At 43.2% G+C, this 12,685-nt stretch overlaps 1 protein-coding gene across 1 annotated transcript; it reads left to right on the top strand.

Annotated features, from left to right (window-relative positions):
• The first annotated feature begins 9,443 nt into the window (after positions 1-9,443).
• On the top strand, positions 9,444-10,778 carry LOC124028501 (nuclear receptor subfamily 0 group B member 1-like). The gene is made up of 2 exons (XM_046340541.1): positions 9,444-10,091; positions 10,370-10,778. The coding sequence occupies exons 1-2, from the start codon at positions 9,539-9,541 to the stop codon at positions 10,609-10,611; spliced, it is 795 nt and encodes a 264-aa protein (XP_046196497.1). The 5' UTR covers positions 9,444-9,538; the 3' UTR covers positions 10,612-10,778.
• Positions 10,779-12,685: the final 1,907 nt, after the last annotated feature.

The raw sequence follows: 12,685 nt of genomic DNA, 5'->3' as shown, positions 1-12,685 counted from the left end.
TTTGTATTGTTGTTTATATTTCTTTACTTACCTGTTGTTCCCCTAATACCTTTTTTGCACTGTTGGTTAGAGCCTGTAAGTTAGCATTTCACTGTAAGGTTTACACCTGGTGTATTCGGCGCACGTGACAAATAAACTTTGATTTGATTCGTGATTCTATTTCAATGTTTCATAACCCTGGTCCACAGCCATAGCACAGATTCTTTCAATTACAGTACTATTGTACAACACTATTACAACATTTAATCAAGGGGTGTATGGTCAGCTGAATCAGGTCTGCTACTGTTCAAATGGTACAAATATGTGCAATGTCAGAGGACCGCGTTGGGAAAAAACAGCATGTCATGACCTTTAACCTAGGCCAAAGTCCACTAGCTGCTTTATTATTGACTGGGTCAAGGCTGACAGCTGGAGCTGTGCTACTGTTCAGTTTGCCTCTAGTCTTGAGCCTGGCCTTCCCTAACTTCTCCTATTCACACGGCAAGATGATAAGAGAGAGACAGAGAGAGAGCTTTAGCAATGTTAACATATGTTTCCCATGCCAATAAAGCCCTTGAACTGGACTGAATAGAGAGAGAGAGAGAGAGAGAGAGAGAGAGAGAGAGAGAGAGAGAGAGAGAGAGAGAGAGAGAGAGAGAGAGAGAGAGAGAGAGAGAGAGAGAGAGAGAGAGAGAGAGAGAGAGAGAGAGAGAGAGAGAGAGAGAGAGAGAGAGAGAGAGAGAGAGAGAGAGAGAGAGGGAGGGAGAGAGAGAGAGAGAGAGAAAAAAGAGAAAGAGAGGTGCTTGAAATCAGCAACAAGGCAAACATAAAATAATATTTTAATTCAAATTGAAGGTAACCATCGGAGACAAAGGAAAATGTAGTCCAACATTGCATAACTTGATTGGTATACTCTGGTCTGTCTTTATGAGTTCAAGCTCACACTGAGGTGGACGTGATAATCACACACCGAACCTCCCTGAGAGAGATGCACGTGATAATCACACAAACCTCCATAAAAGAGAGGTGCACGTGATAATCACACATCAAACCTCCCTGAGAGAGGTGCACATAATAATCACACCTCAAACCTCCCTGAGAGAGATGCACGTGATAATCACACATCAAACCTCCCTGAGAGAGGTGCACATAATAATCACACCTCAAACCTCCCTGAGAGAGATGCACATAATAATCACACCTCAAACCTCCCTGAGAGAGGTGCACATAATAATCACACCTCAAACCTCCCTGAGAGAGATGCACATGATAATCACACCTCAAACCTCCCTGAGAGAGATGCACGTGATAATCACACCTCAAACCTCCCTGAGAGAGATGCACGTGATAATCACACCTCAAACCTCCCTGAGAGAGGTGCACATAATAATCACACCTCAAACCTCCCTGAGAGAGATGCACGTGATAATCACACATCAAACCTCCCTGAGAGAGGGGCACGTGATAATCACACAAACCTCCATAAAAGAGAGGTGCACGTGATAATCACACCTCAAACCTCCCTGAGAGAGGTGCACATGATAATCACACCTCAAACCTCCCTGAGAGAGATGCACGTGATAATCACACCACAAACCTCCCTGAGGTACACATGATAATCACACATCAAACCTCACTGAGGTGCACATGATAATCACACATCAAACCACACTGAGGTGCACATGATAATCACACATCAAACCTCACTGAGGTGCACATGATAATCACACATCAAACCTCACTGAGGTGCACATGATAATCACACATCAAACCTCACTGAGGTACACATGATAATCACACATCAAACCTCACTGAGGTGCACATGATAATCACACATCAAACCACACTGAGGTGCACATGATAATCACACTTCAAACCTCACTGAGGTGCACATGATAATCACACATCAAACAGAAACACACAAAATGTCGACACAACTGATAACATTTCTATGAAGGCGCACGCCCACTCATTCTCAAGGACCCAATTTGAGAAAGAATAAAAGCAACCCAGTCCTAGCTAATGGCAATCATGTAAGTCCTAGCAAGGTGCAGGTCGTATTTGTTTATCCAGGGCTAACTCTGTAACTCAATGGCCTCTGGTCTGTTTTACAGCTACCTCATATCCATGGCAGACTGCAGACATTTATTTGATTTTTAAAAATTCACTAGGCAAGTCAATTAAGAACTAATTCTTATTTACAATGACTGCCTACTCCGGCCAAACCCTAACGACACTGGGCCAATTGTGCGCCGCCCTATGGGACTCCCGATCATGGCCGATTGTGATACAGTCTGGAATCATACCAGAGTCTGCAGTGACGCCTCTAGCACTGAGATTCAGTGCCTTAGACCGCTGTGCCACTCGGGAGCCTTAATGACAGACCGTCTATATATCCATGGCAACCGTCTATTCTGATTTAAGCCGCAGCCGCCACTTACCGCCCCACACACCTCATCAACCCTGGTGTCCATCCCTGCTCTGGCAGACCCAGGATTCAAACCCATAGGGCTCATCTTAAAGGCCCAGTGCAGTCAAAAAGATGTTGTTCCTGTGTTTTGTATCATATTGTACATCAGCTGATGAAACTAAGACCGTAGAAGTGTGAGTTAAGGCTTGCCCGGTGACATCACCAGGCAGTAAATGGATTAATAGACCAATAAGAGTTCCAAACCTCTCTGCCAATAACAGTTAGCTTTCAGTGTTCCCCTTCCACTCCCAGACAGCCCTAGAAAAATTCTTAGTTGAGAAATCATTTATTGCTAAAAAGCTATTGTTGTCCATTTTAGTGGAAAACTATTACAGTAAGGTACTTAAGTTTTACCCAGAAATTATTTGAAATTGATACAAAAATGGCCGCATTCGGCCTTTAACATCCCCTTTTCCTTTTTTAACCCCTGTAAGAGAAAAGATATGAAGCTGGGGAGTGGACACACACACACACACACACACACACACACACACACACACACACACACACACACACACACACACACACACACACACACACACACACACACACACACACACACACACACACACACACACACACACACACACACACACACACACACACACAAACAAACAGTGTAAAATGATTGTCCTCCATCATACCTCTTTAACAGACAGACTGATAGATGGCCTTGAAAAAAAACATCATGCAATTTCTAACTCTCCAATAGACAAGGTCACCCGTTATTACAGGTCATATCGCCGTTGTCGAGGCAGTATCCATGGTAACAGTCAGTTCTTCATAATATACTTTCAAGTATGTTCCCACAAAGAATTATCCAGGGTCATACATCCAAACTTATAGAGAGTCATTTTGGGTAAAGAACGGGTTCAGTTGAATAGACTTACAGCTATTTCTTATGGTTCCTATCATGGTGCCGCCTAATTTTGGATTGCATAAACAAACAGTAAAACAATGAGGTAATCTGTTGTAGCTATTCCGTTTGCTCACATCATTACATCAGACTCAATCACTCTGATGTCATACAAGGCATGAGCTGGCCAAATAAGTATTACGATACAGTTCAGATAAACCACTATGCATTGCATCACGATGGATATTTAACAGCAGACTAAACCCTGAGGAACAGCCTTGAAGTTAAAACCTGGGCTGTGATTAACTTTAATACAGAGAAAACCTCATTGATGAACATTCCATTAACGCCAGTCCAAAATGTAACCCTTTTCTAGGACCATTGATTCCTCACCATGAACAAGTGGGTCGCCGCTCCCAACTTCCTGCAGTTCTAAGGCTGAACACATCCCCCTCCCTTACAGTAGCAATAAGGCCTTAGTAATAAATGAATGCAGGCCAAGTAAGTAAGTATTGTCTTTGATCCCATGTCTGTGATGTCATAGCTGGCTTTCAAACCCAGGCTTTCAGTGTGGGTGGCACTTTGTGGATATCTGACACTTAAGGCTCTACTTAAAACTTCTTCAGGATTGGTGGGTCCTCCATGGGACGGTTGAGCTAACGTAGGCTAATGTGATTAGCATGAGGCTGTAAGTAACAGAACATTTCCCAGGACATAGACATATCTGATTTTGGCAGAAAGCTTAAATTCTTGTTAATCTAACTGCACTGTCCAATTTACAGTAGCCATTACAGTGAAAAAATACCATGCTATTGTTTGAGGAGAGTGCACAGTTTTGAACTTGAAAAGTTATTAATAAACATATTAGGCACATTTGGGCAGTCTTGATACAACATTTTGAACAGAAATGCAATGGTTCATTGGATCAGTCTAAAACTTTGCACATACAATGTGCAAAATGTGCAAATCTAAATTGCACCTGGGCTGGAATAATACATTATGGCCTTTCTCTTTCATTTCAAAGATGATGGTACAAAAAAAATAATGGTACAAAAAAATGTTGTTTTTCTTCTTTGTATTATCTTTTACCAGATCTAATGTGTTATATTCTCCTACATTCCTTTCACATTTCAGCAAACTTCAAAGTGTTTCCTTTCAAATGGTATTAAGAATATGCATATCCTTGCTTCAGGGCCTGAGCTACAGATAGTTAGATTTGGGTAAGTCATTTTAGGTGAAAATTGAAAAAAAGGAGCAAATCCTTAAGAGGTTTTTAAGCAAAACCAGTGACTAGTGTTTCAAGGTAGGCCAAAAACAATGGACTTTATGTGCTTTGAAAGTGCTACATACTGTATACTGATACAAGCAATGCTTACCATGTTTACAATATTTAACATGTTTACAATGTTTATCATGTTTACAATGTTTACCATGTTTGTCATGTCTACCATGTTTGTCATGTTTACCATGTTTGTCATGTCTACCATGTTTGTCATGTCTACCATGTTTGTCATGTCTACCATGTTTGTCATGTTTACCATGTTTACAATGTTTAAAATGATTATCATGTTTATCATGTTACCAAGTTCGTCATGTTAACCAACTGCATTATGTAATTGCCAGGATCTCAAGTACCTGGTATGGATTGAATAGAGTGTTTACTTCCAACAAAACAATGTCTATCAGTGTGAAACGTCTAGTGTCCAACTGTATGTTTTCATATTCAATATTCATCCTAAATCAAGTAGAATTCATGTACTGTATGTAGGATTTGTGTTGGTCTTTGGGGCTACTTCTCAGAATATCTGCATTATTCTCAAGGTCCAGGCGCAGGAATGTTTCCAAACAGTATGGGAATTAGACTGGGAAGGAGTCCTTGGTTCACTGAAAGCTTTTCGACTTTAGCCTTAAAGGAGTGCAAATCATAATATGGACGTGCCCTTGTCCTTGTAATCCTGAGTTTCACTCTGAAACCAGACTAGAAAAGTTATATGAAAGTATAGTTGCAGTTCGCCTAGTTTCATGGTCAGTTTGTGAGTTCAAAAGCAAATATGCTCCTAGACAGAGAGGAGAAAATCCAACAACTGGACAATTCCTGTCCAATGATTCACAAACTGTCATCATGCATGTACATCACAAAACGACTGAAACAGGTGGCTAATACAACATTCAGTCACAATTTCTTTTCAATTTTCTTTTACCAATGCATCATTAATGTAGAATCTTCAAAGACAATGAGCAGAGGAAGCTAGCTCTTGGAGGCCATTACTTGACCATGGTAGGCAACTCTATAAGAACATGGACTAGGCCAGGGAAAAGGTCTGTTCAAAAGGCATAATATGAACAAAATCATATTTCACAAAGCAGGAGAACATTTTGTGCAACATGTCAGCAACATATTCTGTCCTTGAGCAAAAACTGGTCAGGATAAAAGACATGGGTGGTGGTGGGGTGAGGAGGTCACTGGGCCAGAATAAAAGACATGGGTGGGGTGAGGAGTTCACTGGGCCAGAATAAAAGACATGGGTGGGGTGAGGAGGTCACTGGGAAGGATAAAAGACATGGGTGGTGTGGTGTGAGGAGGTCACTGGGCAGGATAAAAGACATGGGTGGTGGTGGGGTGAGGAGGTCACTGGGCAGGATAAAATACATGGGTGGTGTGGGGTGAGGAGGTCACTGGGCAGGATAAAAGACATGGGTGGGGTGAGGAGGTCACTGGGAAGGATAAAAGACATGGGTGGTGGTGGGGTGAGGAGGTCACTGGGCAGGATAAAAGACATGGGTGGGGTGAGGAGGTCACTGGGAAGGATAAAAGACATGGGTGGTGGTGGGGTGAGGAGGTCACTGGGCAGGATAAAAGACATGGGTGGGGTGAGGAGGTCACTGGGAAGGATAAAAGACATGGGTGGTGGTGGGGTGAGGAGGTCACTGGGCAGGATAAAAGACATGGGTTGGGGTGTGGAGGAGAGGAAGAGGTTCGTGAAGGTTGTTTACACGACTATGTCCTTGATCTATGCCTTGGAACAAAAATATTCATTTTCAAGGAAATCAACTGTGAGAGTTTCTCTTTTGTGAATAATATTGTAAACCCCAACAAAGTACAGGCGTTCATCGACTGCTACACCATAGCCTTGAGGAAAAAGTCAGAGGAAAAACAGCCTGCCTTGATATCATTTTCCAAACAGGCCAGCGAATCAACCATCTTTTATAATCTCCTCAAAGAGAGGATGACATCAGTGTTCCCTTCAAGACGCCTGTGTTGTTCTGTCACATCTGGTTCTGTCAAGACTAATGCTGTGAGTGACCCTGAACTTCAGGACTTTCATGATAGTTCTTCATTTGTGCTTTTGATTACAACCTTTTGTTCCCAGAGAGTGACCCAGACAGTCAGACATTCACTGACGGTGACACAGGCGGGTGAAGTATGTAGACAGTGTGTCATAGTGGGTTGTTGTCATGCAACACTGCTGAAGTTTGGCATCAGTTTTAGGAGGGAAAGAGTTACCCAGTGACACACACTCAAACAGATGTCATGACACACTTGTCAATTCACATGATTGACATTGGTTATTTCTAAAAACTCCACTTCGAAGGAAAACTTTTCACCTGTATGTCGAATCAGACAATGAAAAGATGGCCACTCCAATGACTTTTGAATGATTTTACAATGCTTATTTCTCCCTAATCGCTACAAATGAAATTAGATGTTGAACATGCTGTGCGGGCCGCCCTATACCCCAGGAAAGCAGAGAACAAGATATCTTTATTCTCTTTGAACTCAGGTCTACCTTCCAAATGAGGGCCTTTACAATGAGAATAAGGATGACATTGACGGTGTCTAGACAGGAACCTTGCCTGCAGACGTGGCAACAAACCCATTGCCTATGAAATGTCAAAGTACACAGCCGCACAAAGCTTCGCCTCTGGAATCCAATTGATATTTGAAGGAAGAAGATGCTCCGGTCTCAGAGATAATTACCTGGTATTGAGTTCTGGTGCGCAGGTATTCTTCAGTTGATGTTAAGTTATTACGTGGAAGATGCCACAGAGTCAGGGTCAAGGTGCGTCTCGGGGGTGCGGATCAGGTGCATTTTCCATTATCGAAGCCTGAGGTCACTAATTGAGGTCTGAAAGCTTGTAAGACCTGATGCAGTGACCTAACAAACAAGCAGAAATGTAGCACCACTCGGATATTGTCACATTGCCCAGAATTTCATTGAACATGTGGCAACAAGTCTTCTAGTAGGGGACAATTCCTTGTATTGGTCTCTTCTCTTTCAGTGGATTTGGAATACCTTCCCACACAAGGCCATAACTATTCACACAAGGCCACAGAGGGGGAGCGAAAGACAGAGAGAAAGATAGAGAGAGAAGAGTGTCAGTGAGAGAGAAAGAAAGAGAGAGAGAAAGAGAGAGAGAGAGAGAGAGAGAGAGAGAGAGAGAGAGAGAGAGAGAGAGAGAGAGAGAGAGAGAGAGAGAGAGAGAGAGATAGATAGATAGATAGAGAGAGAAGACTGTCAGTGAGAGAGAAAGAAAGAGAGAGAGAGAGAAAGAGAGAGAGAAAGAGAGAGAGAGAGAGAGAGAGAGAGAGAGAGAGAGAGAGAGAGAGAGAGAGAGAGAGAGAGAGAGAGAGAGAGAGAGAGAGAGAGAGAGAGAGAGAGAGAAGAGAGAGAGAGAGAGAGAGAGAGAGAGAGAGAGAGAGAGAGAGAGAGAGAGAAGAGAGTCAGTGAGAGAGAAAGAAAGAGAGAGAGAAAGAGAGAGAGAGAGAGAGAGAGAGAGAGAGAGAGAGAGAGAGAGAGAGAGAGAGAGAGAGAGAGAGAGAGAGAGAGAGAGAGAGAGAGAGAGAGAGAGAGAGAGAGAGAGAGAGAGAGAGAGAGAGAGAGAGAGAAAGTTTTTTTGCAAATAAAAAAACTGCGGAAAAAACTCCCCAGAAATACCTTATTTACATAAGTATTCAGACCCTTTGCTATGAGACTCAAAATTACACTCAGGTGCATCCTGTTTCGATTGATCATCCTTGAGATGTTTCTATAACCTGTGGTCCACCTGTGGTAAATTCAATTGATTGGACATGGTTTGGAAAGGCACATACCTGTCTATATAAGGCCTCACAGTTGACAGTGCATGTCAGAGCAAAAAAACAAGTCATGAGGTCGAAGGAATTGTCTGTAGAGCTCCGAGACAGGATTGTGTCGAGGCACAGATCTGGGGAAAGGTACCAAAACATTTCTCCAACATTGAAGGTCCCCAAGAACACAGTGGCCTCCATCATTCTAAAATGGAAGAAGTTTGGACACACCAAGACTCTTCCTAGAGCTGTCCGCCCGGTCAAACTGAGCAATAGGGGGAGAAGGGGTGACCAAGAACCTGATAGTCACTCTGACAGAGCTCCAGAGTTCCTCTGTGGAGATGGGAGAACCTTCCAGAAGGACAACCATCTCTGCAGCACTCCACCAATCAGGCCTTTGTGGTAGTGGCCAGACAGAAGCCACTCCTCAGTAAAAGGCACATGACAGCCCACTTGGAGTTTGCAAAAAGGCACCTAAAAGACTCTCAGAACATGAGAAACAAGAGTCTGATGAAACCAAGATTGAACTCTTTGGCCTGAATGCCAAGTGTCATGTCTGGAGGAAACCTGGCACCATCCCTACGATGAAGCATGGTGTTGGCAGCATCATCCTGTGGGGAAACTTTTCAGTGGCAGAGCGTTCAGAACCTCAGACTGGGACAAAGGTTCACCTTCCAACAGGACAACAACTCTAAGCACACAGCCAAGACAATGCAGGAGTGGCTTCGGGACAAATCTCTGAATGTCCTTGAGTGGCCAAGCCAGAGCCCAGACTTGAACCCAATCAAAAATCTCTGGAGAGACCTGAAAATGTAATCAATTTTAAGGCTGTAACATACCAAAATTGGGAAAAAGTCAAGGGGTCTGAATACTTTCCGAACGCACCATATTTCCTAAATAATTAGAAAATCTAATTCAGGGTGTATTTTGCGTAATCCAGAAATTGTACTGTATGAAACCACTTTGGACTTTGGTGGCAACTGGCTGTCTGGCGGCAACTGGCTGTCTGGCTCCCTCTAGTCGTGCGCCTGTGAAGAACTGGGTGGGCGGTGTCGTCGAATATTTAAAAAGTCTAAACAAGTTGTCAATGAGGAGGAAGGAAATATAAAACCTCTCCTTCCACGTCGCCAGGGTTGTATTCGCCAGCTATCAACAGAAGGGCAGGATGGCTTGCTCTGACAGCTGCCAGTGCCTCGGCGAAAGGGGACAAAGAAGCATCCTTTACAGCATTTTGAAAAACGACAACCAACCGAATCAGCATTCACAGGGGCGGGCGAGGTTGGCGGTCCCGCAACAGCAGCCTTGTTCGTGTGGATCTAAGAAGAAAGTGGTTCTCCGTTCTCCCCAGACAACGTGTAAAGCAGCGTCGGCAGCGCTTTTAAAAACGCTAAAGTTTGTTAAAAATGTACTTTGTTTTCGGGAACTTCCAGCGGAGGACCAGTTACAGCTCGTGCGCAACAGCTGGGCTCAGCTGCTCGTTTTGGGCATGGCGCAGGACTTGATCGACTTCGAGACCATGGAGACGCCAGAACTCAGTATGTTACAGAACATACTAACCAGCGGACAAGGAAGACAGGAGACCGCGCACGGGCGCAGTGGCCAAGGCGTTACTCTCACTGATGTCCAAGGAATAAAAATGTTTTTGAATAAATGTTGGGGACTGGACATCAGCACCAAAGAATATGCATATTTAAAGGGAGCCATTCTCTTCAATCCAGGTTTGTTAAACAACTGGTTTTATGGTGTATTTACTAGTTTTATTATTATTAGCAAGTCTATTATTATCATTATAGTTGTTTTTGTTATTATTTTTTATTATAATAATGATCATCATCATTATAATTATTATTGTTTTGCTAATTATTATCATTATTATTAGTAGTCTATTATTATTATTTTATGAATGGGTTATTATTAACTATGCGACTATTTTTGACTCGTTTGAGTTTCACCTTCAAAGTTTCTGATTTGAACTTCCATTTTATTCACTCCTTAGACATTGCAGAGCTCCGGTGTCAAAGCTACATTCAGGCACTGCAGAGCGAAGCGCATCAAGCCCTTAGTGAATATGTGAAAGTCACTCACCGAAGAGACTCTACAAGGTTCACTAAACTATTCATCGCGCTCTCCATGCTACGGTCCATCAATGCAAACGTCGTGGCTGGACTTTTCTTCAAACCTGTCATCGGCACGGTCAGCATGAATGAACTTCTGCTCGAGATGTTTTACGGAAAATAGACTGAATAAACTGTTTAAAGACTGAACACAGACAGAGCTGTGGACTGGACTGGAGACTGAACAGAATAACAACAGGCATGTGTATACTATAGGGTTGCTATCCATATGTATTTATTTTGCTATAACACATCCTATTTTTGTAAAATAAATGTGTTTGCTGAACTTTGCATGTTGTTATTTCAGTTTATCAACCAATATAATATATATTTTTAATTATAACCTACAGTTATGTCTAATAACAGCCCCATAATACATTCAATCTTATTTGACTGCAATACATTACCTAGATAATGCTGACATAGCCCCATAATTCATTCAATCTTATTTGACTGCAATACATTACCTAGATAATGCTGACATAGCCCCATAATACATTCAATCTTATTTGACTGCAATACATTACCTAGATAATGCTGACATAGCCCCATAATTCATTCAATCTTATTTGACTGCAATACATTACCTAGATAATGCTGACATAGCCCCATAATACATTCAATCTTATTTGACTGCAATACATTACCTAGATAATGCTGACATAGCCCCATAATACATTCAATCTTATTTGACTGCAATACATTACCTAGATAATGCTGACATAGCCCCATAATACATTCAATCTTATTTGATTGCAATACATTACCTAGATAATGCTGACATAGCTGCATAATACATTCAATCTTCTTTGACTGCAATTGTAACGGACCAGGGACCCTCTGCACACATCTACAACTGCCTCCCACCAAGCATCGTTACCCATCGCTCCACAAAAGCAGCAGCCCATGCGGAGTAAGGGGAGCAACTACTTCAAGGTCTCAGAGCGAGTGACGTCACCGATTGAAACGCTATTAGCGCGTACCCCGCTGACTAGCGAACCGTTTCACACCGGTCGGTTACACAATACATTACCTGGTTAATGCATTACTGTGTTTCACCTCCAGAGGGCAATGCTCACCCACAAACCTAAGAGAATTTGAGGCAGTCTTGAGAAAGACATTTCCATTCATGAAGGAAATTGACAATTACATCAATCCCAAGGCTTTCAGCACTCACATCGGTCCAGAACTGTCTAGGTTGTAAACTGCTTTATGACGGACTGTGAATATGTTAAAAATATGTTAAAAACAGAAGTAATGCTAGTAGTGTTTCTAATAATATGCATTCATTCAACACGCCTCCAGACACCAATGTCTGGTGCCAACCAGTGTTAGGATAAGACCAGGCTGTTAGGATACCCACACCACATGCCACACACATTTACATTTACATTACATTTAAGTCATTTAGCAGACGCTCTTATCCAGAGCGACTTACAAATTGGTGCATTCACCTTATGACATCCAGTGGAACAACCACTTTACAATAGTGCATCTAAATATTTTAAGGGGGGGGGTGAGAAGGATTACTTTATCCTATCCTAGTTATTCCTTAAAGAGGTGGGGTTTCAGGTGTCTCCGGAAGGTGGTGATTGACTCCGCTGTCCTGGCGTCGTGAGGGAGTTTGTTCCACCATTGGGGAGCCAGAGCAGTGAACAGTTTTGACTGGGCTGAGCGGGAACTGTACTTCCTCAGTGGTAGGGAGGCGAGCAGGCCAGAGGTGGATGAACGCAGTGCCCTTATTTGGGTGTAGGGCCTGATCAGAGCCTGGAGGTACTGAGGTGCCGTTCCCCTCACAGCTCCGTAGGCAAGCACCATGGTCTTGTAGCGGATGCGAGCTTCAACTGGAAGCCAGTGGAGAGAACGGAGGAGCGGGGTGACGTGAGAGAACTTGGGAAGGTTGAACACTAGACGGGCTGCGGCGTTCTGGATGAGTTGTAGGGGTTTAATGGCACAGGCAGGGAGCCCAGCCAACAGCGAGTTGCAGTAATCCAGACGGGAGATGACAAGTGCCTGGATTAGGACCTGCGCCGTTTCCTGTGTGAGGCAGGGTCGTACTCTGCGGATGTTGTAGAGCATGAACCTACAGGAACGGGCCACCGCCTTGATGTTAGTTGAGAACGACAGGGTGTTGTCCAGGATCACGCCAAGGTTCTTAGCGCTCTGGGAGGAGGACACAATGGAGTTGTCAACCGTGA

This window comes from Oncorhynchus gorbuscha, unplaced genomic scaffold (genome assembly GCF_021184085.1).
Source record: "Oncorhynchus gorbuscha isolate QuinsamMale2020 ecotype Even-year unplaced genomic scaffold, OgorEven_v1.0 Un_scaffold_4304, whole genome shotgun sequence".
NCBI lineage: Eukaryota > Metazoa > Chordata > Actinopteri > Salmoniformes > Salmonidae > Oncorhynchus > Oncorhynchus gorbuscha.
This window is presented reverse-complemented; position numbering and strand designations above follow the sequence as displayed.